The 26,608-nt window shown below is 34.4% G+C and overlaps 1 protein-coding gene across 3 annotated transcripts in view; it reads right to left on the bottom strand.

The window, feature by feature from the left end:
* Window positions 1-26,608, bottom strand: part of LRRC7 (leucine rich repeat containing 7) — a gene marked incomplete at both ends in the record, with an annotated part of 381,292 nt that overhangs the window by 85,071 nt on the left and 269,613 nt on the right. For 2 of the 3 annotated variants that reach the window (XM_082833989.1, XM_082833988.1), the window contains 8 exons: window positions 222-1,902; window positions 3,575-3,755; window positions 3,968-4,079; window positions 10,990-11,190; window positions 16,817-17,065; window positions 19,142-19,266; window positions 21,551-21,650; window positions 23,843-23,912. In XM_082833989.1, the coding sequence (XP_082690115.1) occupies window positions 222-1,902; window positions 3,575-3,755; window positions 3,968-4,079; window positions 10,990-11,190; window positions 16,817-17,065; window positions 19,142-19,266; window positions 21,551-21,650; window positions 23,843-23,912 (2,719 nt within the window). The remainder of the gene's footprint in view (window positions 1-221; window positions 1,903-3,574; window positions 3,756-3,967; window positions 4,080-10,989; window positions 11,191-16,816; window positions 17,066-19,141; window positions 19,267-21,550; window positions 21,651-23,842; window positions 23,913-26,608) is intronic. The other variant, XM_082833990.1, reaches the window with a different exon arrangement.

The following is a 26,608-nucleotide window of genomic DNA, read 5'->3' on the forward strand; positions in this document are numbered from 1 at the left end:
TTTGACAAATAATTCACCTATACATTATGAACTCTCAAAGAGCATCAAACAGTATCCATGAAAAAACTATTATGATCAATTTCCCCACAATATAAAGATAAATAAAATGCTGATCATCTATTCATTCATGTAGTTCATGCTTCACTACATGTGCTTAGAAATGCCAATAAAGTAAAACTAAAGGCAGGGGGGATATTCTTACAGAGAAATGCCAAACATACCCTGTCTAACCTTCTAGCTTCTATATGTCTAAGCAGCTGTTGTCTCCAGTCTGCAGGCATTTTACCACAGCTCTCCTCTCCCTTCACAGGAGTAGGCCTCGTCTTTATATCACTGTTATCTGATGGCTTGTCACCATAGTTACCCAAGTTATAGTCAGATGGTATTTTTTCCAAAAGAGCTGCCATAGTAGGCCTAGCTGAAACTGGCCTGGTTTGGGAGGCACCATAACTCTCTGTACTGTAGCTTCTTGCAGACAATGGCCTCCTTTGGGTAAGGTTTTTAACTGGAAAACTTCCCGCCTGAGCTTTCACTTCTTGATATGAAGGGTGTTCATCTTCATACCTGCCATTCCTTTTCAGGAACTGGGACTCAGTCACTGAAACGCTGCTTTGGCGATCCAGACCTGCCCTGTATGGAGGTCTGCCGTACCTATCATTCGGAGGCAGCTCATGAGGTTCACTGACCCTTCTAAACATGGCCATTTCTGTGGAACTTGCCAGGGAGTCAGCTCTTCTCAAGAAGCCTGCCCTGGCACCTTGGCTTGCAAACTGGGCATTTACCACAGCATCCTCATTAACAGATGGCTGAGAAAATGAAAATATTTGCTCAATCGGTGGGTATCCTCTGTAAGCTCTAGGACTAACCAAATCCTTGGTGATGTTTTTGCCCGGCTGTTGCACGTACTCAGAATTGTGTTGAAATGGGGGCGGTATCCTCTTTTCAGCTTTAACCTCCACTGCTCCTTGGGGATTGAAGCTTTGGTCAAATTGATAGACTTTTTTTGTCATGGAAGCTTTTTGTTGTTGTGGCCCTTTACAACTTCCATAAGTGAGCATCTCGTCATCCAGCATCGGGACTGACTGGCTTCGAGACATACTGGACATACCATGCTCTGGTCCTAACATTTTGTCAGGTCGTTCGTGACTTCCTAAGTGATCACTCCCAGAAGCATAGTTTTCTAATGGTATATTATAAACCTTGTATGTACCAACGTCAATCTCATCGATACTCTGTGACTTCTTGAATTTATTGGACTTGATGTCTTTCATTAGTGGGGAAAGCCTCTCTGTGCTTTTGCTAATTGAAATAACACCTTTAGAAGATTCTGGGCGGCAGTGGATTTGAGAAAAGACATTACTGAGACTCCTGTTGGAATTAGAATCATGATACTCCCATGGTACTCCTGGAGAAAAAGGACTAGGTATTTCAGCAGATTCTTTTATATGTTCTTTCCTTTCAGGCAATGGGCTGGTGGTAGGGGTTGTCTCTAATTTGGAAGGGAAAGCAGTCCTGTCTTCAAAAGGACTAGGGGTTCTGGTCCAATTCTGCCAAGGATTGGAAGGAGGCACTTCTGTTTCTGGTGTGTGTCTGTGTGTAGACTGCTCAAGTTCCAGGGGAACACCAACAATCCTGTCCTGCCTAATCAAAGGCCTGCGTCCATGAGAAGATGTGCTTCTAGATTTTGAACTCAGGAGAGGATTATTGTTGGCATTCTCGCCTGTGGTTTCCTCTGCAACAAACCCGGTGTTATCATAATGTGAGCCATCAGTCCAGTTGTCAGTGAAAGTGTCACTCAATGGCAGCCGGTCAGGACGCTGTGGTAGATTCCCTGGGGGGACAGCCTCCCGCTGGCTGAGCAATGGCTTTGCATCAAGAGGCTGTGGGAAAGATTGTGCAATCCTGTGAACACAATGGGAAGAAGAAACCTGAAAATGATGAAGATCTGGGTCTTTGCCAGAAAGAACACCCGGCAAGAATACCACCATCCTTTGTTCATTCATCCACACCTCAATTATGATTAACGTTAGCATTATTATTCCATGTCCAAAAAGAGTCACCCCTTTACCCTGCTCTAAATTTTATTTCTTCTCAGTTATCATTACCTTCTAATATACACAGTTTACTTACCTGTTATATGTCTTGTGTCCTCTGCTAGAATGTAAACTCATGAGGGCAGAGGTTTTTTTCTCTTCAGGCTTAGCATAGTGCATGGCACATAGTAGGTACTAAGTACATATTTGTTGAATGAATGAATGAATGAATAAATGAGTGAATGAAAGAAATATAGATATTTTTAGTAATGGTCCTGAAACCTGTCTGATAATTAGAGCTACCTGATTCCTGGTCCCCATGAATTTCTGATTCAGTACAATTTCCAAACTATTAGTTGAGAGTACATTTCTTATCAACGCTTCTTATATCTAATGAACCCAAGTTGTCTTCAAATAACATATTTGAGGGCCAGGTATTAGAAGACATTAAATCCATTGTATAGTGTATGCATTCACATATCTTTTCTAGAATGTAAATTAAATTAAATTAAATAATTAAATTAAATTAAATTGTGAGTTCTGGTCATTGGCATGTTTATTCTGGTGACCACAGTATCTCTACAAGATGCTCATTTTTCTAAGTTTATTCTAAACCATTTGCACACTAATGATATTGAATTATATATCTTTTATTAAAGATGTTCAAGGGCTTTTGCTAATTGAAAAAAAGTGCATTTAGAAGGCATCTTCCAAAAGTACCTAAATCAGTCTCAGCTTATATAACAAATAATAAATTTAGAAACTGAAAGAGTTAAGATTTTTATCATGGGCATCAATGAGTAGAAATAGTTATTCATCAATTACCAAAGAATATATTGTTAGCAGTATTGACATTATCAGTAAAATATGAGTGAAAGTCATTGACTACCTATATCATATGACAATTTTTATTTGCTATTTGTACTGTGAAACATAGCAACATGTTACAAAACAAGGGAATCAGCACTGGTTAAATGCTACTTCATTGAGTCACTTTATTGACCTCCATGGCTTTTGATTTTAATATATCTGTAAAATGGAAGTAATATAGAGTAGGAGCCATTTTGGAAGGATTAAATACTTTTACTTACATTCTAACTTTTCCAGGTGGTGATAAAATGATGATGATGAAGATGCTGATGAAAAATTTATTGAATGTTTACTCTGTACTTGGCACATTAGTGCTTTCCATGAATCTTTCCTTAATTCATAACACCATTTTGGATGGTGAATGCCCAAATGTGTCACAATTATGTACTGAGGCAAACACAATTTTTGATTTTCGATTAAAAATTTTTTGGGTTCTATCATCTCAACCTGTTAATGTACTACCCTCACTCCCGTAAACAATGGTTTTGCTGTGTAAAATGGATTTATCCACTCTTGGAAATCCCAGGGGGACTACATTTGCTTACCTGCCCCTCTGTCTTCTATGTCACTCATGTGCTGAATATAATCCCCAAATTAAGAAGATTCCATTTTTTTAAAATGTTGCTGAAAATAAGCATTTGGGGACAGAAAAGAGGGAATTCTAAACACACCTGTTACCCCACAAAGAATTATGTACTGCCTCTTTAGCTGTTGTCTGCAAGGACCCCACTTTAACCCGGGTGTTAGAGGATCCTGAGGAAGCCTGGGAAGGCGAGTAGTCTGAGTAAGTGCCTGAGGAAACACTGTTATTCAGACAGTGAGTTTTGTCAACTTCAGACTCATCGGTTGATTCTGAAATGTAAACAGGAAATTATTATAATGCTGTGAACATTGACAAGTATAAACACAGAAAGGCAAGTATGAAAAACAGCATACCAATGAATGTTAGATATACATATTTATAAAATATTTCTATAGACTATGGTATATCATAATTTACAACTGGTGATTCATCATGCACATGCATTTGTGGCATATTTTCCACATCAGGTTCACAATGTTACCTTTTTTGTCCTTCCCTAGCAGAACAAGTTTGGGTGGGTACAGAGGGGTCTCAGCTAATGAAGGGTGAAGTTCCCCAATCCTCATTTCATTAGCTGGATGAACAAAAGAATCCTGAGAGATATAATAATACAGGACAAGGAAAGTAAACATTTAAACATCGGTTAACCAAGATGGCAATATCTTTATTTGGCTCAGATACAAGATGGGACTCCAGAATTTAATTAACCATGGCACACTAGGAGAAGTGAATCATATGTATCTCTGAGGTAAGCATTAAAAAGTTTTGTTTTTCTAATTTAAATGAGTCCATTTATTCATCAGACATTTTTTGAAAGCTGTTTATATGCCTGGCACTGTGCAAAGAACTGTGGAGTTTCCAAAGAAAGACAAAATGTCACCAATGCCCTGTGGGAGTTTACAGTCTAGTTAGGGAGATAGATATAACTCATAAAACAGGACTGAATTTTAATAAGTCATATATAAGTAATACAATACATAATCTATAACATATAAACGTGTAAGAGTTCTAAGGAATGAACTCTTTTAAGAGTTCTAAGAGGAATATATTACTGACCAACTAGTTTTTTTTTCAAATATTAACAAAGTTAATGCACAATTGGGCCCTATAAATACTGCTTTTACTGCCAATCTCCCTCTTAATTCCTACTGTTTCCCAAGTGATCTTCTCAGTTTCTTTAGTTTTACCATGCCTTCTTCCAAAGGTTTCTAGTTTTCTCATGATCAATTTAGCCCGCTAAATCTTCAGTCTACATCCTTTCACTCAGTGTAATGAGCAACATTGGTATAAGAATATAACTTTATGACAAATAAACATATTTAAAAAAAACCGATGAATTTTAAACTTCTGTAATTCAAATTATTATTCCCGGTTAACCAGGTAGTGGGAGGACATTAGGAAAAGCAAAATTCTCACTTCCTTCTAGATATAAAAATGGCTTGTTTACACTCAGGAGTAAGTAGTGATATAAATTTGTGCACAGCAGTTATATTTCTGTCTTTTCCCCTTAAGCTCAATTTGAATTCAAAGAAGAATTTTCAGTTTTTTTCATTCATTAGTACTTGTTTGTTTGAACATTAATGTAATACATTTAGAAGTATTTTGTTAAATTGGAGAAAGAATACACTTGAGGACAAAATATAATAATGAAATGGTTCCTGCCTTATAACTAATTGGTTGGTAATATCAAATAGAAACTCTTACTATACATTTTGCCTACCCCCGCCCGCCACCGCAAACCTGGGTATATCTGACACTTTTTAAAAAAAATATTTCAGTGGGAGAAGACTGGACGATCATCTAGTCCAATCCTTTCATTTCCTAGAGGTGGATTCTGAGACTCAGTGAGGCCCAGGCTTACATATATAAGTAGACAAAGATCCAGCATGGAGGTAGGATTCCTTTGGGCTCTAGTCGGATGATTATCCCTTACATTGCCGCCTCCTGGTTAGCTCAGCTTGAGCATATTAGAGACTTAACATGCAGTATTGTATATATTTGAAGAGGAACAGAAAAGAGAATGGGATTGATGGAAATTCTGGAGATGAATAGGAAAATCTGTGTTTTCATGGATTTTGAAAATTATTTCAAAAGTTTAGCATAAGAAACTTTGGATATAGTTTTGAGTTGAGAGAATAGAGTAAAAGCCTTCACACATCTTTAGAGACATGTATTAAGTAGAAGCAGATGCAAGTTTGAGAAATGGTACTATGAAAGGCATAAAATATGTTAAGACTTTCAAAAATTTTTCAGTTACAAAGTGGCATATTTCTGTTTTATTCCTGCTTTACCACTTATTAATCAGGTTGCCTCGAGCAAGCCACTGTAACTCTCTGGATCTTATTCAATTTATCAATAAAATGAGGGTAATAGATAATAAGAATTAGTGCAAATTTCTGTCTAATACTAACATTCTATAAATATCAATATAACTTATTTGTTGAAATAATATTTTAAAAAGGAAATATTCTTATGACATTTTAATATAGAAGTATAAGCATTTTGTTTTAGTCAAAAACAAATAAACAAAATAGTTGTATAAGCACAGAAATGTAAATATAGTTAAGGATTTCACTACTTTTTTTTCCCCTTATGCCTGACACATTCGGTACTCAATTTATCTTTTATGTATAGATCAAACATTTACACTTGTATCTCACAATTTTGACTGGAGCTCTGCATGGCAGCTATAGTTTGACTTAAATTCTAGTCTCTGATGCTGTTCAAGAATTTCTATTTTGAATCAAAAAAGAGCCCTCATGACTGGGAAGAATGATATCAGTTAATCATGAACTTGCATCTCTTCTCTAGAATTCTGTGGTCCTCCACCTAGGTAGAGGACTACTACTGAAGCAAGAGTAATGGATTTACACTGACCCAGTTAGACTCTCTTATCTTTATGAGCAAAATAATGATGATGATGATGATGATGGTGGTCATCAGTTAAGAAGAATCTATTACCTGTCTACTATTGTGTTACTATGCTAAACACTATATTTTATCCCTGTTGATTATTTAAATGATAATCTTATTTTTATTTATTATTTTAAGTTGTTTATTATTATCACCTTTGTTTTACAAGTAAAGAAATGGAAGTTCAGAGAGGTAAGCAAATAATTCCAAGTCACAAGCTTAATAGATGGTAGAGCTGGGATTTGAACTGGAATCTGTTCTTCTTGAAGGTCTTCTATGGGATACTGTATATGCTATATTGTCTATCCTAAGAAAAGCTCACTTCTCAAATGGGCTTCACATAACAAAGTTAACTATCCAACAAAGGAAATTAATAATTGGCTTTGCCTCTATAAAGTCTTTTATAAATAGCTGGAAGAATCAAGTTCATGTTGGAAAAGTGGGTGAAGCTTTTGGGACTACTTCTTTGGGTGAAGACAGTGGAAGTTACTAGTAGGGAATCAAATTTAGTGGAGTTCCCATTATAAGTAAATTGAGCCATATTTTTTTCTGGTGAGGGGACAGAGATTGAGAGGAAAGAAACGGTAAAAAAAAATTTATTTTTTTTAACCCCATTGCCCTTCCACTGGTCAAACTAAATCTTGGCTGATACTGCTGTAGTGAAAGGGAGCCTAAAGCTTAAGGTAGAAGTCAAAGGGGGAAGAAAGCTTATGCCTGAGCTTTCAAGTCAAAATAAATAAAGGCATTAATAAAAGCATTTAAGGAAACTTTCAAGGGTAATTGACTATTCTCTTTTTCCTGGAGAAAGATGTGATTCCTCTACAGAGAGAAATTGGACTGAGTCTACTAAGAAATGGAAAAGTGCCTTCCTTTATGAAAGTGGTTAATGCAAGCTAGCGACTCACAGAAGTATTAAAGGAGAATGTGGCAGGGTCTCCCTCTCTTGTGGATGGGAAAGGAATGGCCATTTACTGCAGCTTTCCTCTGTGCCACGAACTGTGCTCAGAACTGTTATAAATACTTTCATCTGATTTCATCTCCACAAAATCTCTGAAAGACTGTTATTATTATCTGTATTTTTAAAGATAAGAAACCAAGGCTCAGAAAGGTTTCAGTGACTTGTCAAGGTCATACAATTGGTAACAAGGTGGAGTCAAACTTTGAATTCATGTCTTCTACACTTAAGTCCTTTCCCCCGTTCTGAAAACTGTGCTCTTGAGGCACTCACAGTGCTGTTGCTAATTCACAGGGACACATGGGTTACTTTAAATATTTGAGGGGAAAAAAGCAATACTTGACATCAGTCAGATACTGTGAGAACTGCTACCTTGAGGTAGCTCTCAGTTTCAACATTAGATTGCACACTTCTTTTGATTAATAGTCTGTGTGAATCTGGGTTTTTGGTGGTTGCTGTGATAAAAAATAATCAAGTGCCACTCGAAAATCAATGTGAAACAGAAATTAGAGTTGTAGTACCCAATATGATTCCAAGGTTTGAGAAGGTAGGTGGTGTCCAACAGGTGCACACATTCCATGAGTAAGTAGTTTTGGTTATTTAAGAATGAACTAAAACTATTATTTTCTCTTTCAATTTATGTGTATTGTTTTTTCAAATAACCACTAAGTGGGGCATAAGTATTTACTAAGTTGTTCAGACCTAACAATAATAATTGGAACTGTTAGGTGTTTCTTGGCTATCACTGTATATTAACCCCTGATACTTTTGAGCCTTTGAAATTTTGATTTTAAGTCTCATAGGTTTTGATTTTTACATATAAATAAAATCTGGCTCCTTAAAAACTGTTTCTAAGTCACCCAGTCTATGGTTTTCTGTTATAGCCATCCAAATGGACTGATACTGGGGGAAAAACAAATGTAATCTCCACAAGGCATGTATGAAGGAAAATGGGAGCAGAGGAGAACCTTCATATCTCTCTGACCTCCTTGTTCTTATGGCTCTCTTGGCCATATTCTCTATGTTAAAACTCTTGGCATAGGGTTGCAAATAGAAAGTGATCAATAAATGATATATCTTTCCTTTTCCCTCTTTCTCTGCTGCATTTGTAACCTATTTACCTTGCTTCTTCTTTCTGTTTTCTGCTTTTGCTTCTGCTTACCTCTGTTTGTTTTTTCTTGGTTTTCCATATTTAACAACATGGATAAATATGTCATACAGTGTGTGACACCCTCTTCCACCTTCTTGGTAGCATGATCTAAATAATGATGACCCAAAAATGGCAGGCACAGGTAAAACATATAATAAAAATGCATAGTATACACTGATCAGCTAGACACTTGGTTATTTGTATTTATTATATCTGGAAGTAGAATAGAATTAGGGCCCCTTAATTTGGATGCAGTAATGAGAAGGGAGGATGATACAGAAAAGGACATCTCCTAGCCCTAGGATGGCTAAAAGTTGGGCATAGAAGATCTAACATCTCAATTTTAGAAAAAATATTGATATTATCAGTGAAATTTCTATTCAAGAGGAAAAGGCTAGTAGATGAAGAAAACTAAGAAAGAGTGGGGCGAATCATAGAAATAAATATGAAGCTGAAAGTTGAGCTTCAATCTTACTTAGCTTGGCTACTTTAGCAAATTAAGAAGATTAGATAGGCAATACAAAGTCACTATAGTTTTTTTTTAAGGAGGACAAGATTAGATGTGTGTTTAAAAAGATCATTAGCAAGGCAATGGGGGGCTTGGGACAAGGTAAGCCAAGAAATTGACAGTTTTTACAGAAATGCAGGACATAGTTGAGGACCTGAAGAGATAGAGGAGATACACTTAGATGAAAATGTATAGGAGTTAGTGATTGGAAGGGGCAGGGAGTGGGGAGAAAAAAGGAAGAAGAAATCAAGATGCCTCCCAAATTTCTAGCTTGAGTGAACCGGTAGATAATGGTGCCAGCTGAGATCAAGACCAATTATACTGAAGCAGAAGCAGGTTTGAGGAGGAAACATTAAAATTAATTTGGATTTGTTAAGTTTGAAGTGCTTGTGGGACAATTTTAAGATTTTTTTTTACTATTGGGATATTATTAAATTCATGACCAAAGCCATCTTTTCTTTGTCTCATCTCTCCCATCCCTGTATTAAGCAATTTTAGGATCTACGTATTTTTGCAGTAGTTATTCAGTTTGTGGGTTATCATGACCTTACAGTTATCTTGATGTTAAACTGTGATGACATGAGATGTAAATATAAAGTGTATGTGTACTTAGGGTGTACCCACTAAATGTTAGTTTTCCTCCTTTTTATATTATTGCAGTATCTTAGAGATAAAAGAAAAGTATGTTGCTTTGCTATAGTATATCTGTAATGTTTTAGAGATGAAAAAGTACAATAATAGGAGTTTTATAAGCAAAATGAAAAAAGCAATGAAAATAAATATTTACTTAAATTTTCTTCCCTAGATATCCAGCTATATTCCTCTCTTTTGGGTAAGGCTTGTACTTCCACTGGCAGATATGCACACCACGCTTATTTTTGCTTAAGCTTTCTTTTCTCTTCGCCTAGAATGCCTTCTTCTCTTTTTGACTTTAAAAGAATCACCTAATCTTTAATATGCAGTTCAATCTTAAGCATTTCACATAACTTTTAAAGTGATTGGCAGTGACTGCTTATCACTCCATTTTCTTAGAGTATTATATTCTCCATCACACAACCAACGATGTTATCATGTTTTATATAATACATTCTCTAATGGCTTCATCTGTGTTAAGTTTACCTGGCTAGGCTCTCAATTATTTGGAGACTATTCACACATTTCATATTTCTTTTCTCTCTCTCACAGTGTTTAGCACAGTGCTAAATATACAGTTGGTGTTTAATGCAAAAAACTGATGCTTTGAATGCAGATTTGTAAAAGAGTTTTGTCAACCTAGATTTTTGAGCAGTAGGTATAGGAACTTCTAGATATACTCATATCAATTATGTTTCTAATGAAGATTAAAAGATGATAACCAAATTAGCTGAAGAGTAGATGAAATAGTACAGAGGTGGCATAAATGTAGTTGAATTCTTTTCAGACCACACAGATTGATAAGGATAAATATCTAATTCATTCTAAAATATAGAAACTAAGCTTCATATTAGATTCTGTAAAGCTAAATTTCAAAGTTATTGCCCCTTTTTATATAGTAGTGTTTCCTATAAAGGGTGTAACCCAAACACAAAAACATTTTTAAAAACTGGCTCTAAATCTGATCAAGAATTTTACTGATATTTGCATAATAATAATAAAAACTTCATTTAGGTTTTCCTAATGACTCATACAATAAAAGTTTGGGGTAGTCAAAGGAATATCATGAAAATGATTTAATGCACTTACTGGCCAGGCCTAACTGGGTGAGCAAATTATTCCTTCTGTGTGTATTGGAACTTTTGGAGCTGTATTAATGATTTTACGCCATGAAGGTGCATTTATTAAATGCAACCCTCATAGTTTGGAAGAGTAGAGAGACTCATTTATACATTAGGAAAAAATGCACTTATCAAGGAAGATCTGTTCAGTTAAAAAAACATATCATTTAGTAATTCCAAAAAATCCAAACCACACTGGCAATTACCAATAACCTTGAAATACCTCCACTGTAATCTCCTTTGGGGCTACAGGCCACTTGTGTTCGTATTTTTCTTTCACAGTTTGCTCCGTGTTAGCAGTTGGATTTGAATTCTCAACACGCACTCCATGGCTTGGCTTACCCACCAGATTTTGAACAGATTTTACCATATTCTTTAAATCCTCTGGGTAAGGAGTTGGATATCGTTTTAGGTTTATTTCAACCTAGAAGTTTGTAAAAAGAAATTTAACATAAAAATACCTTCAGCAAGCATGTTCACAAAACTACTCCATTTTATGTGTAGTAGTATAACCAAATGCAATATAGTGAGTGTTGAGCTGGCTGAAAAACTGTGTTGTAGAGTAGAACACACAGTGTTCTTTTCACATTCTGCCTCCTGGGACTTCTCCCCACCCCTGGCCTCCTTTCTAGATTAAAAACAATTTTTGGATTATATCTTATGTTTAGGTCTACTCTATAGATGGTTGAAATAGCAGTAGGTCAAACACTTAAGTGATTGGTAATCTCTGAAAAATTTAATCAAGTTACTATCAGCTGCTTTTATACTTTAGAGGCTGTTCCCTTACCTATCTTAATTATTTAAAAAGAATCATTTTGACATTAAAAATATCTTTGGAATATCAATGCAGGTGATGGGAGAAGACCCCAAAAGATTTACAAGTGAGTTATCATGTATTAAAAAATGGGGAGTTGGGCTTCCCTGGTGGCGCAGTGGTTGAGAGTCCGCCTGCCGATGCAGGGGACACGGGTTCGCGCCCCGGTCCGGGAGGATCCCACGTGCCGCAGAGCGGCTGGGCCCGTGAGCCGTGGCCGCTGAGCCTGCGCGTCCGGAGCCTGTGCTCCGCAGCGGGAGAGGTCACAACAGTGAGAGGTCCACATACCGCAAAAAAAAAAAAAAAAAAAAAAAAAAAAAATGGGGAGTTGACAGTATCTGATCAAATATGCACCAGCTCTGTGTTAATTAGCATGTTACATCAAAAGGTAGGGTAGCAAATTCTTGTTAATAACTAAAAAAAAAAAATCCTTCAAGGAGGCTTTTATATTTAGTTTTTACCATAATAAAGTAACATGCTTTATAGGTTACATCTTACAATAAAGAGAAATAAAAAATTGAGAACATTGCCTAGGATATTCTAGGTAAATATGTAAATTTTGGCTTATACTTATCCAGAGACTTATTTCTATTCTTTTTTTTTTTTTTTTTTTTTTTTTTTTTGTGGTACGCGGGCCTCTCACTGTTGTGGCCTCTCCCGTTGTGGAGCACAGGCTCTGGACGCCCAGGCTCAGCAGCCATGGCTCATGGGCCCAGCGGCTCCGCGGCATGTGGGATCTTCCCGGACCGGGGTACGAACCCGTGTCCCCTGCATCGGCAGGCGGACTCTCAACCACTGTGCCACCAGGGAAGCCCTATTTCTATTCTTGAATTCATTTTTGGTGTCTCAATCTGACTTAGGGAATATATATATATATATATATATATATATATATATATATATATATAAATTACTATTCTTCACATTTAATTCAGAGAGAGAAAATATGAGACATTCCATACAGAATATTCCACCTTCAGAGTACTTAAAATATACTTAAAATGGAATAGATACAAATTATCCAGGCTGATTAAAATGGAGTGGGAGGAAAAATAAGGGGCATATTTACTTGGCTTGGTTTATTCCAATAGTTATGTCTTTTTGAATCTGAGTAGAACCAACTTTACAAAATGGAATGATTTATGTGATTGTGGTGAGTATGTGTTGGGGAAAGTGTGTGTGAGGGTGCGTTGGGGGAGGGCAGAGGTGGAAGAGAAGCTGAAAGGGGAAGAAGAAAGAGGGGGATGAGAGATAAAAAGAGAAAGAGGGTGGGGCACAAACATACCCACCCCCTCCACACCTATGTAACACATGGGATGTAAGAAAATATGATAGTGATATAGATCTGAGGATTATAAATATGAATTCAAACACTTTTGCTCATCTGCAGTTTTAGCAAATCCACCAACTTTGTTATTCTAGTATTTCATCTTCCTGTGGCTCTCTGTCCATGTCAAATACTGGGATTGGACTTCACTAGATGATTTTTAACATTCCTTTCAGAACTAAAGTTACAAAATTATTTTTCCAATAAATGTTTGGGAAGCTGGTGAAAAAACAGATAAATTTGTTAGTGTAAATCTCATTGAAATGTAATTTAATCTTTAATACGCTGAAACAAATAGGATGAAGTTAATAATATATAGAAACAAAGCTACAAAAATATAACCCAAGAAAAAAAGACTACCAAAAAACAAAAGTATAAGTTGTTAGAGTGTAATATAAGTATATCTCAGGGTACTTTATAATGCATTCTTAAATAAACATAAAAAGAATGATAGCCATGCTAGACAAAATCCATTGGGATGAATGCATTCTTGGATCTGCTGTTTAAATTGGTATTAGAAATATTAATCACAAATTTGATCTAAGTTTAAAAATTATATTGTTGAACTTGTTTAAAAGTCCTTGATATCAAAGGACTTAAAAGTCAAAAAACTACATTTAAAAAATGTAAATTGTAGAATGGTGTGACTATTATGCCAATTAAGAACATCTTTTAATTTTTAATATGAATGAAAAATAACTTTCAAATAGGTCCTTAAATTAAAATTCTACACACCTTAAACAATCCTCAATATTAAAACTACATTTCTAAATTGAATCAAAGGCAAAAAATGGGACGTGTTCTTTTTTTTAAAATATAAATTTATTTATTTATTTATTTTTCGCTGTGTTGGGTCTTGGTTGCTGCACATAGGCTTTCTCTAGTTGCGGTGAGTGGGGGGGCTACTCTTCGTTGTGGTGCGCGGGCTTCTCATTGCGGTGGCTTCTCTCATGGCAGAGCACGGGCCCTAGGTGCATGGGCTTCAGTAGTTGTGGCTCGCGGGCTCTAGAGCACAGGCCCAGTAGTTGTGGCGCACGGGCTTAGTTGCTCCGCGGCATGTGGGATCTTCCCGGACCAGGGCTAGAACCCATGTCCCGTGCATTGGCAGGTGGATTCTTAACCACTGCACAACCAGGGAAGCCCCCTGGGACGTGTTCTTTCTTAGAATTAAATACATCAAGTAATGTAATCTAATTTTTGTAGATGCTGTGTCCCTTCTGACACAGAGGGCTATTTGCTAATGACCATGGTACCAATATTTTCTGGTTATATTATAAGCAAGTTAATGTTATATTTTGGTCACATCATGAGAATATATTTGGGCACTTTATCTCTGTAAAAATATTTAAATGTAGAAATAAAAGTGGATTTGCCATTAAGCTAATGAAGCTTAAGCTTTAGGGTCTGTCACCCGCATGGGCTCTTTCCAAAGCCTTGTGAGGGGCCCTACTTATGTATTTACATGGTTATTTTATATTCTTTTCCTTAAAGAGGCTCCTCTCCAAATTGTGGAAGCTGAATTCAGGTCTCATAAAACTTGGATTTGTTCCACCTATACAATAAGCTACTTGCTTCCCATTCACTAGTCTACTAGCAGAATTTACTGGACTTAGAGTCAGAAGACCCAAATTAAAGCCACAGATTTACCCCCAACTAGCTATCAGCCACAATCTTTCTGTCCAGTTTCTACTCATGTAAAATGGGAATGATAATATCTTGGGTTAATCTAGAGCTCGAATGAGATAATAAATGTGAAGTCCCTTGAAAATGTATAATTTCTATGCAGAGATTAGATACTATTTCTAATATCAGATTCTTCTCATGTATTTTTTGAATCTGGAGTCTTTGGCAATCTAGTTTTATTATATATATGTCTAACTATAATACCTGTAACTGGATTTTTTTCAGGTTGTATGCAGCAATAACTATCATTTACTCATTATCTGCCATGTGATAGGCACCATGCAAAGTGTTTTATAAGAATATATAAAACTAATTATTATTAGTTATTTATATAATAAATAATACTTATTTTATTATTTACCATATGGATTTAATTATAAATGAATAATAAATGGTTATAATTAATAATATTAATTAAAATCTATAATTAATTATAATTAAATCTCATTTTAATTTCACAACCCATTTGTAGCATCGGTTACCATTTTACAGAAGGAAAACAGGGGCTCAGATGGTGTAAGTTACTTGAAGGTGATACAGCTACAGGAATCAATGCCCATATTCAACCTAGGTCTAACTCCAAAGCTTATGCTTCACAAGTGTTACTTGGCTCAGAGCTATTCTCTGGTATAGGTGCAGCATATACTTGTACAATCTTGTGGAAGAAATAGTGTAAATCTAAAGTGTGAATTTTATTGAGTTAAATAAGATAATTTCAATTTTTAAAACATAAAGTTAGCATAATATTTTATAATTAAAAAAATGAAAGTATAGTATTTTATAATTCTGTTATGTTCGTAAGCTCTCTAAAAGCATATTTTATACACTTTTACAGATTGTTTTGCCTCTCTATTTTTCAATGCATGTGTGAAGTGCTTCAGAAATGAATAACTATGATCATAAACACAATTATATTAATAGTCCAGTAATGCCCAGTTAGTTTCTTTATATTGCTAAATATATAGGCTATAAATATTCCCTTATTCTAATACAGGATATATGTAATAGGTGGGAAAAATTTGTCAATTATGTTCTTACCAAAATGTTGTGTTTATCACTCACCATAAAGTATTTGCTCATTTTACAGGTACATTTTATTAAAATCCAATATTTTTACTGAAATGTTATTTTATTTTGGAAAATAGAAGTGTTTCACAACATTCTATATATCTCAGATCTTAAGAAAGTGCAGTAAATGCAAATAGTAGCTGCAAGATGTTGGAGACTCTCAAAGATTTAGCAATGAAGAAAGAAGTAATGTTAATAGCTAGGGCATTTAGAAGTGATACCTTGAATTCACAAAGAACTATGCTTTCCTTATATAATGATTAACTTGTCATTTGATTTGATTGTAAATTCCAGTAAGAGAAATAATAGTTAATGCTTTGGTTATTAATTGTTAAATATCTTATTCTAGGAATTAATTGGAACATTTTACATAGAAAGGAAACCTATAGCGGTTTTAGTTAGGATTCTCAACTTGCCATATATTGTAGAAAGAATATACACACAGAATAAGAATTTAGTCCATTACATGTGGATAAAGTTTACAAAATATGTAGTGTTCTTCCACATCCCATTAAGATTTTTTTTCATTAAACTCTTCAATACCCCACCCACTGAGATAAGGAAGCCCTATCTGCCAGAATTCCCAGGCCAATCTTCTCTTACAGGAATTCTCATCATCTGTGCCTTCAAATTAAAAGGAAATTGATGCTTTTCAACAGATGTCCATCTTTGTGCTCAAAGTCCACTCTCAGCAAATTTCAATTCAAATCTCATGCTGTTTTAGAATCAAGTTTTAGTTATTTAATCTCCCTCAGAATTGATATTACAAAAAAATGTGTGTATGTCTGGGGACAATTTAGATTGCATCAGTAGTGTCATCAACATTCTGCCCGACTATTGGTATTCCCACACTTTAAATAAAAATCTTGAAAAATAAAAACATAAATAAAAATGAAGCACCCAACTTAAAAACCATGCCAGATATCCCACCAGTAGGCACATCATATCGATGTTCCCTCCCCCTCTGGCTCAGTTCTCCCCACCCCATTGCCAATGTCAATGAATAAAAAATTAAACTGGGATCAAACACTGGCAATTGAAAGGTTTCTATATGATCAACATTTCTTACCCCAAATCATGCAGAACATACCCCGTAAACCACTGTTCCAAGGTTGCCTCTACGTAAGGGATTCTCCTACCCCAAACACCTAGGCCTACCTGTCTGCCACTTAGAGAGGGAAGAGTGGTGGATTGTGCTGCAACTGGCAATGGAGTACACATGCTCCTTTCCTGCTGGAGGCCACTTATACAACCCCATGCCAGCTGTGGGTCATTCTGGGGGACGGGCATATCTTGGATCTGCTGATCACACCTGGCCCATGGTGTGCAGCAATCGCCAGACAGTCTGGCAGGTTGGAGAGTAATCCCACGCTGGCCCCTTTCCCAGGGGGCTTGGCAGGAGTGATCCTGTGGGAGAAGGAATCTCCATTTTCTGGGAGAAAGAGGAGCACTGTAGCAAAACTTTCACTTTATCATTTTTCTATTCTTGATATATTTTTTTTCATTCTGGGTAATGCATTTAAAACAACCATCAGAAAATTAGTTTTAATTCTATGTAATAAAACAGTACCAATATCATATGAAGCTAAAGGGTCACAATTTCTTCACACAATGCAGCTTTCATACTAAACTAAACTAAACTAAACTTTCATACTTTCATACAGTGAACACATTATAAGTAGGGCATTATACTCTAGTCTATTTGGAAGTTGATGCCATAGGTCAGTGGTTCCCTTTAAAATTTTATGTAAATTAAAGGTAAAATGGTACTAAATTTAATGTACATGTAATGAGCCAGAAAAGTATAATTAATTTAGTGCAAGATTTCAGCATATTCCATTCATCATCATACTTCCATGATGATTTATTTAGACATTTGTTTGTGTTCTAATTTGTCCAATAGCCAATGGCATTGGAAATACTCAAATTGGTCAAAACCAAGTAGTTTGAGATTTTGGAAACACATATTATTTCACCAAAATATAAAATAAATCAAATATAAATAAACATAGAGAAAATGTACTCTAAAGTATAATGAACCTACTCTAAATATAATCAAACTTGATCACATAACACACAAACAGGACTTCTAAATGTCTGTTTGCATTTGCTATATTTTATGCTTTCAATGACACATATACCAGTATTAAATGCACTCTTTTCTTCTTGGAGCCTTTGAATATAGGTTTCTTTTTAGGAAGAAGTATGTAGTTTTTGACATTCAATGAAGTAAAAGAATGAATCAGAGGTCCACTATAGAATGCATCATCCATTGGTTCTGGATTTAACATATAAAATCCTTACAAGAAGAACTGAAATGTTCTAAAGATCTTTTTTTGTTTATTTTTAGTTAAAAAATGTCTCTTTGGTTATTAGATAGCACTAATCAACCGTTTAGAAACATTTTTTTAAGTCCAAATCTTTAACAAAATTGTCATTTTGATTTGGGAATCCATTCTGGTTTCTCCACAATGAAATAGGTAGGCTTTGTCAATTACCTTACTAATTCCAGTAAGGTTCTAGAGTATGCTGGTTTAAGAAAAAAGTTTAGAAAATGTGGGAATGAGGGGATAGAAAAGAACACATCACACAATCCAGATCTATTAATAGGATGCATATACAATTACTTATGTAATTAGTCACTAAGGGTGAGAGCTGTTAGTATCCATGATGGAAAAAGTGCAAAAATAATACCATAAAAAATTGATGAGAGATTCAAGATGTTGCCATGATGATGACATGAAGACCTGATGTTGATATAATCCATATAAATTCTGTTATTTTCAAATTTATATAATGTAAAAATACAGATTTTAAAATTCCGACCTTGTTACTTGACTTAGATTAGTGCCAATAAAGCATTTTTTAAAATATGCTTTAAGGTGAAAAATTTTAAGTAATTTTCCCTAAGGGACATCACCTACTCTTAGGCTCTTACCTTCATTAAAACTTGTCCTTACACTTAAGAAAACTCATAAAGTCTTTTCAAATATTCCAGAGACATAGAATCTTTCTGAGATTTTAATGCCAATGTAATATATTAATCCGTTGGTTCTTTCTAAGTGTGTATTTTGGCTTCACACAGTCTGCATGATGCCTTGCCTTGATCAGTGATTTTAAAAAAACACATTTCAGTGTTTCAAAGAGGTAATAAGGTGAAGTCCATCACCCAGACTTTTGTGTTTGATTTTTAGGTTTTTTTTTTTTGGCTTTCTCTCAGCTTGAATCTCTTTCATGTTGCTATTCTGTAAAATGGGGTGGCATATGAAATTTGCTCAGTCAGGATGTTAGTCTCATTCTGAAGCACAAAAGTGCTTCCAAAATCATCATCCTGCTATAATGAAAGGTATCACCATGAGACTTTAAGATGTATCTGACCTTCTAGCAGAGGTCAGTCAATTAGTCCCAAGGGCTATTTGAATAATAACAATGAACAAATAAAAATAATGAGAAGAAAGAGGAAACAAAAATTAAAAGGTTCACCTTAACTTTCCCAGCATTTTCATCATCTTCCTTTTTTTCTTCAAATTCAAAGGCAACAGTCATGCGTTGTTGTCTCTGTTCTTCCCACAGTGTAGGGTTAAAGCTGTCACTGTCTGACTGGAAATCTACAGTTAGATTCCAAAGTGTTATTGCTTTTTTTAAAAAACATAAATTGTTATTTAACAGAGCTTAGTACGCTATGCGAAAAATGGTGATAGGTACTAAAAACAAATACAAAGAGAAAAAAAGAAAAGGAAAAATAAAGAAACAGAAAGAAAGAAAGAAGTAAAGAGGGAAAGAAAGAAAGAGAAAGAAGGAAAGAAAGAAAAAGAGGGAAAATATTCCCCTCATATTTGTTACATAGTCTTTTAACATCTTAACTCACATTCAGCTTTCTTAAGTATACATTAATTATATATTGGGGTAGAGAAGTTTCCAGTGTAGAGAATGAGCTCTCCATAACCTAATTATGATAATAGAGCTGAATTAGGTATTTTAAACCATTATCTCTTTTAATCTTCAAAACAGCACCATGGTAGAAGTAATATAATCCTCAATTTAATAATGAGAAAACTATAGCTGAGTTTTAAGAAACTTGTTCAAAGCCATGCAGCTTCTCCACGGACAATGCAGGATTCTATACCATGACTGTGTGATTATAGAGTCCATAACTGTAACCACTAAATGCTATTAGGATGTTATAAAAGTTACTACATAACTTTGGTTTTGCAATAAACTGTCCAAGATTGCAACCTTTCTTGTCGTTGTTCTTTTGTGTGTCTGGTAGGGGGCAATGTAGTGGTGCTTGGTTTTATGGTAAAAAAGCATTTGGAAAATAGTCTTTAACATTCAGGTCTCAATTAATCTAAATGTCTCAAATTAACAGGGAAAGGAAATGGCTTATCAATCTTTAATTTACATGTTGGTTAATGGTAATATCTTCTTTGCAACAATCCTGTGAAGATCACATGAAAATGCAATAAAAGCACTTCCCAAAGGATAAACTTTATTATATAAAACTTTGTGTCTTGCAAGGATTTCTGCAAATTCACTCATTACACTTCTGCTTGAAAAACCAAAGGGTGACTTGCTTAAATTTCAAGAAAACTTTTCTGTTACCAACTCTGCTTTCCTCAAAGGAAAACAAAGTGAAACAAACTAGGCTAATTCCTTAACATCACATCTTACCTAACTAGATCTACCTCATTCCATGGAACAATTTAGGGATTTAATCTGTCAGACTAGATCTCAGAAATGGCCAGAAAATATGAGACACTTTTCATTTTCCCCTATAGCCTTTCAAAATGAAATATTTTGTTAATCTAGGGATATTAAAATGAAAATGTAAGTAAAGTTGCATGAATGAAACATAATCCTTATTTAAGACTCTTGTTATACCCTATGTAAACACAGTGGCATTTCTTTCATAAATTCAAAAGATCAATTTTACTGAAGCTTGAAAAATACATATGAAACAATCTTTCCTTTTTCTACTTCTGTAAGTCAAAATTTGAATGAAAATATCCTAAAATATTTCAAAATGATTCATTTCCATTTTTAAGTAAAAAACCTTAAAGACATTTATTATAATTATCCTGAAAATAAGAACTACATAAGCAAATAGTTTCTTTTAAAAGTTGGTCTCTTTTAAATGGGTTGGGTGGATTTAATCCATGGGTGGATTAAAGTGGGTTTACTCTTTCAAGAATTACTATTACTGTTAGACTGTGGTAAATGTGCATGACAGCCTGTGCTGGCTTGAGCTAAGGGGCCTGTGCTGAATTTCAAATGGTAAAGGATAAAGCTCCTTTAAAAATTTTATGAGTAATGTGATCATAGAAGAGAAAATTTTATTACTGAAAAAGGTTTAAGTATTTCAAAAATTATTCCTATCATAATTGCTGACATTGTTTAGGAAAACTCAACTTGAAAAATTAGTCGTTTGCAAGTCATCTCTTTACGGTTGACTCTTAACATGAAATAATTTGGGGCCTGAGATCAGGACTAAATGTTTAAATTGTGTTCATAAAATTAGTGAATGCAGGAAATAAACCAACTTATCTTCCTTAAGATCTGACTCTTCTTAGCTCATTTCAACTGGCTAGGTATCACCTTCGGTTAACTAGTCCTGGGTTTTGCAATCCACCAAGAAAAGATGTCGCTCCTAAAAGTCAACATTATTTTCATGACAGATATAAAGAGGAAGAGTTACGTTTTTGAAATCTTACTTAGAATATTACAGTATGGAAGATAATTAGAGTTGCTTAGAGTTAACCCCCAAATGATTTATGTGTGTCATGTAATTATGTGTCTTGCCCATGTGCCAGTATTGGCCAGAGATTAGAATAAAATTAATCCCTTTTATTCATAATCATACAAGCATAGGAGAAATTTCTACTGACTGTTTACCTTCATCACCACGAGGTTGCTGTGGAAACATGTAGTTAGTCAATACTCTTTGCTTTGTTTCTGGATGGGCTTCAGTTTGTAAAGGGATAAGGGCTTTGGACTGGAAGCAAAGGACATAAATTAGATTAATAAGATTGGAAGTATAAAGAATATTTCTTTTATATAGCATAAAGGTCAATAGTCTGGACGCACTGTGCTGAATGAACAGTTAAAGAAAAGTAAGGAAAAAGGTAATGAAATAAGAAAGTATAACATAAAATAAGACTATTGTAGAGGAATATTTTGAAATTCTAAGGTTTTCATAATGAGATTTTCTTTTTCTTTAGTACATTCTTTTACAAGACCTATTCATCTTCATTGAGTAATGTCAGTTTTGATCTTGAAGAGACCAAAATATGTCAAACTGTTTCAACTAAGTAAACTTTTGGTATAGTCCTATATTTTCATGAACTGTTGCCCTAAAAAATAAATGGAATTTGCTATCAAATTTATACTCTACAAGATCATCTATGAATTTAATTAGGTTAAAACATAAGCATTTATTTTAAAGAAATTTTTGTAACCAAAGACAGGGTCCACATACACATAAGCAACAATCCTTGTATTTGATATATCACAATATATTTACCTATGGATGGTAACATTTAATTCTCTATTATTAATTTTATTTCAGAAATACTATTTATGAGGTATTTTTTAGAACTTTTATATTATATACTATTTTTATAAAACATATTGGAAATAATCATATTATTTAATGTTTTAAAATACACTTATTTCATGACATTTATTTTTTGTTTGTTTGTTTGTTTGTTTGTTTTGTGGTACGTGGGCCTCTCATTGTTGTGGCCTCTCCCGCTGCAGAGCACAGGCTCCGGACGCGCAGGCTCAGCGGCCGTGGCTCACGGGCCCAGCCACTCTGCGGCATGTGGGATCTTCCCGGACCGGGGAGCGAACCCGTGTCCCCTGCATCGGCAGGTGGACTCTCATCCACTGCGCCACCAGGGAAGCCCCATGACATTTATTAATAAGAGTGAAGCACAAAGGGGATTTGGGATACCAACTTGTTTCATGAAACTAAGTCAGAAACACATTAAATCGCTGTTCTAAATAAAAGCTAAATGGTGCAGCCACTGTTCTGTTCATTCTCCCACAAGAGTAATAAATCATGACATTAGGGGATGTTTTTTTACAATGCAAGACTGTAGAAAATACTGTTCCAGTAGCATAGTTCACGTTGATTCCAGAAATGATTTATTTATAATGATATATTGGTGCTTTGAAAAATCTACAGTCCATTGGTAAGACTTGAATTTGAATGACAATCTAATTTTTTTTAGTAGATGGAAGAAAGTGCTGTAATGACTGTAGGAATACAAACATTATTCTCACACTTATATTTCACATTTTGTAGAAGTTTATTTTAATTTTTTACAGAAGTAGCTCAATACCTATGTCTGAACAATTCATTTACCAGTAATGCTGTTTTTATGCTCAGAAAATAATCATAACAAACTAAAACCAAGATGATTTGTTTTCACTTGGTAATTCATATTTTGGGATAGGATGTTTTAAAATTTTAGGATTACAAGAAAAAAGTAAAAAGAAGAAAAATAAACTATGTCAAAATCGTCTATCACCAGTTTTTCTGGTGGCAAATCAGATGTCTTCAACTATTTCTTTTTATTTTACAGTTAATAAAATTATTCATTAACAATCAATTACTAATTCTATTATAATCTATTTTCATAAGTATAAGAGTTAATATCAAAACAATTTCACAGAAGATACTGGTAATAGCAACAAAAGACATCACAAATTTTTTGAATAAAGTTTTAGAATTAAGTTGATTATAATTAAAAGCACACACACACACACACACACACACACACACACACACAAAAGGAACATGGAGGATAATAATTCCCTCTTGTGGGAATTGTGGTAATGATTTCTTATTCTTTACCTTCAGAGGTATAATTAAAGTACATCCTCTGAGGACATGTATGTACCACCTAGAAAAATGATCATTTTGTGTATTAGATCTCTGAGAATGAAGTAGAAGCTAGATTGAAGCATTTAAAAGGGGTGAGAACTATAGTACTGTTTGTCCACAGTAATGAAATACTTATTTGAATTATTACCTTTACAAAAATCTCTCCTCCAGGGGATAAAGAATCTATATTTTGCAGTGATTGTCAAAGGTACCTATTGGGAATAAGTTAGCAATTCAAAGTTTCAACTGTAGTTCATTTGAATAAACAAAATAAATCAGGTAATAAAAATTTTTACCTGATTGTCAGAAAGCCACAAAGCTGCAAGCTCCTTAAGTTTGGTAAATGAGAATGGTAAATTCTTCAATCTGCAAAAATAAGAAAAGTCTAATAGCATGGGTGAAGATGGATAAATTTCATTTTTATGAAGAATTTTTTAAAATACTGTAACTTATTTGTTTCACTCTTCTCTCTACTTCTTTCTCCATTGAGTAGCCTGAGCAAGCTTTTAAAAGTGAAAATCTCGAGTTTACAACTCTTCAAATGCTAGGATAAAACTGAAAATTGTTAACATGCCTTGTCAGACCTTATAAGATCTGGTCCTCCAAAACCTCTCCAGAGCTTCTTTGTTACTCTTTTCCTGACAGTCCCATTAGTTCCACTGGCCTTCTACCAGCCTACTCTGAGGATTAGCCAAGCTCTTTTCTTCTGTCTGGAATATTCTTTCTTCCATACTTCACTTAACTAAAATTCCACATATTCTTTAGCTCTCAGCTTAAATGTCAGTTCCTCAAAGCTTTTCTTGACTCCTCATTTAAATTTCTTTCACCAGTTTAGTCTCAAAGTACTTTCATGGAACATATCACAGTTTGTAATTTTTTGTTTAGTTTTGTGGTTATTTTTTTACTGTCTGTTATCCCCATAAAATTGTAGGCTCTATGAGGGCAAGAGGCCATTTCCACCTTACCCCGAAAGGAATTTACAGCTCCTGAAAGCGTGTCCTTTTGTTCTTTCACCCTTCATATATTGTGTAATAGATATTCAAAGAGGGAATCTTTAAAAATAGCATTTTGAGATAAGTGAAGTTGGCATCAGCCTTGGTATTCAATCAAAATTATCTGTTTAGCTTTGGCTTCAGCCTGTGGAGGGCCAAATCACCAACTGCCTGCTTCAACATACTGTATGATATCCCTGAAATTGTGTATGATCAATATATTGTCATTACATGGGTTACCACCATAGCTAGTCAACAGAGTGAATAATACAAACAAGGCACACCAATGAATTTATTGTTATTTTCTGCATGTTCACTTTCGAATACAAACATTTTAGATATGACTTGGAATGATAATTTCCTTGAAATTCTTTAATATGTTGGAATTCTATCAGTTAAATGATGAATAAATATATTTTGAGAACAGAAGTGGAAAATGTTATAATAATTAATAAGGATTGTGGAAGCAGTTAATTGTATATGCAAAAGCAATTAAGCACTATCAAATAAGTTAATAAATATGAAAAGATATTGACAAGCCAAGAAACATATCAACAGAGTGTGTATTAGCTAGGTAAGTTTAGGAAGGATATAATAACCTTTCTGAGCTAACAGAAACTTGTAAAACATAAATAAGTATATAAAGAATAACAGGGATTAAATTATATCACAATTATTTTTAATATAATTATTTTTATACTAGCATTTATAACATTAAACCAAACTGTCCATTAAAGTTTTCTAATTTTTTAGTTATTTAATTTAAGTCAGAAATTATGAAGTAATGTGTTATGAGGAGAAGTTTTTACGTCATGTGGAGATGAATTAAAAGTAGAATATCAATTCTGCCACATAAAAATTACATGAGGGGAAAACTGTCCAGAATCATATACAATATCCATGATAAATCATCAGTCAAATCATAAATGTAGAGTATGGAAAGAAACTGTCAGAAAAGGATGTTACCCTCATTTTTCCTTGTTCTTCCAGTGACCACGATTGAAAGTGAGCATTTATTTAGTATCATAACTGTGTGGTGTATTGATCACAGGAGCAATCTTACAGTTGACAGTGTAAAAGAATCATTGTTCCTGAACTATAATGACAAACTTCTAAAATTTATTACATTTTAAATATAAAATTGGAATAATCATGACTTTTGGATAACATTTAATATTTAATCTTTTATGCAAGCAGTTTATTCTCTGACAGTGATGTTCAACTTTAGCCTCAGCTTTGACTGAATGTTGATTTTAATCTCAGGTTAAGATTCATTGATTAATTCATCAATTTAAAAATATTAATTTTGCTCTATACTATGTTCCAATCACTGTATTAGAAGACAAACTAGCTTATATTTCTGGCCAGATGAAGTATTTTAAACTCCTACTATTATGAGATTCTCAATGTCTTATTAAAATCTTTTGCATTGGCATTTAGCAATGTATTGTCCTATGGTACATACTCACATGTGCTATATTTGTTGGATAAATAACTCCATTAGGAGTCCTAACTATGGGTCGTTTAAAAATATTTTATAAGCATATTTTCCATATCATCATGTAAAGTATTAATGTATAAAATTTGAGCAGACCAGGTATTTAGGAGAGACTTCCAGCTCACCATGAAAACTCTCCCTCCAGGTTGACAATAATGGAGCTTGGTTCCACTGGGGACTGTAATTGAATCCACTGGAATCCACCTTCCTATGGTATCTCTACGACCATGTTTCTAGTCTTATTCACAAGAATATAATTAGAAAATTCTGAAAAATGTCTTACTGAAAGTTGGGCACAACATTTAATGCATTTCCTTCATTATCTTGTAGGTTAAGAGTCAAAACAAGAAATGGGGTTGATTTGACATGAATTACTCTTGATGCACCAAGCTATGAAGCTTCCATGTCACCTTGATTTAAAAAAAAAAAAATTCCAAAGCCTTTAAAAAAAGATTTTATTTCTTACATGGAATATTTTAAGCTACTAAGTGAATGGTTTTTGAAATTCACATTAGTAGTTTTTTCTTAGACAAACCAACAAACAAATGACAACTCCCACACTTAGTGAAACC

Source organism: Leucopleurus acutus (genome assembly GCF_964270905.1).
Source record: "Leucopleurus acutus genome assembly, chromosome: 2".
Classification (NCBI taxonomy): Eukaryota; Metazoa; Chordata; class Mammalia; order Artiodactyla; family Delphinidae; genus Leucopleurus; species Leucopleurus acutus.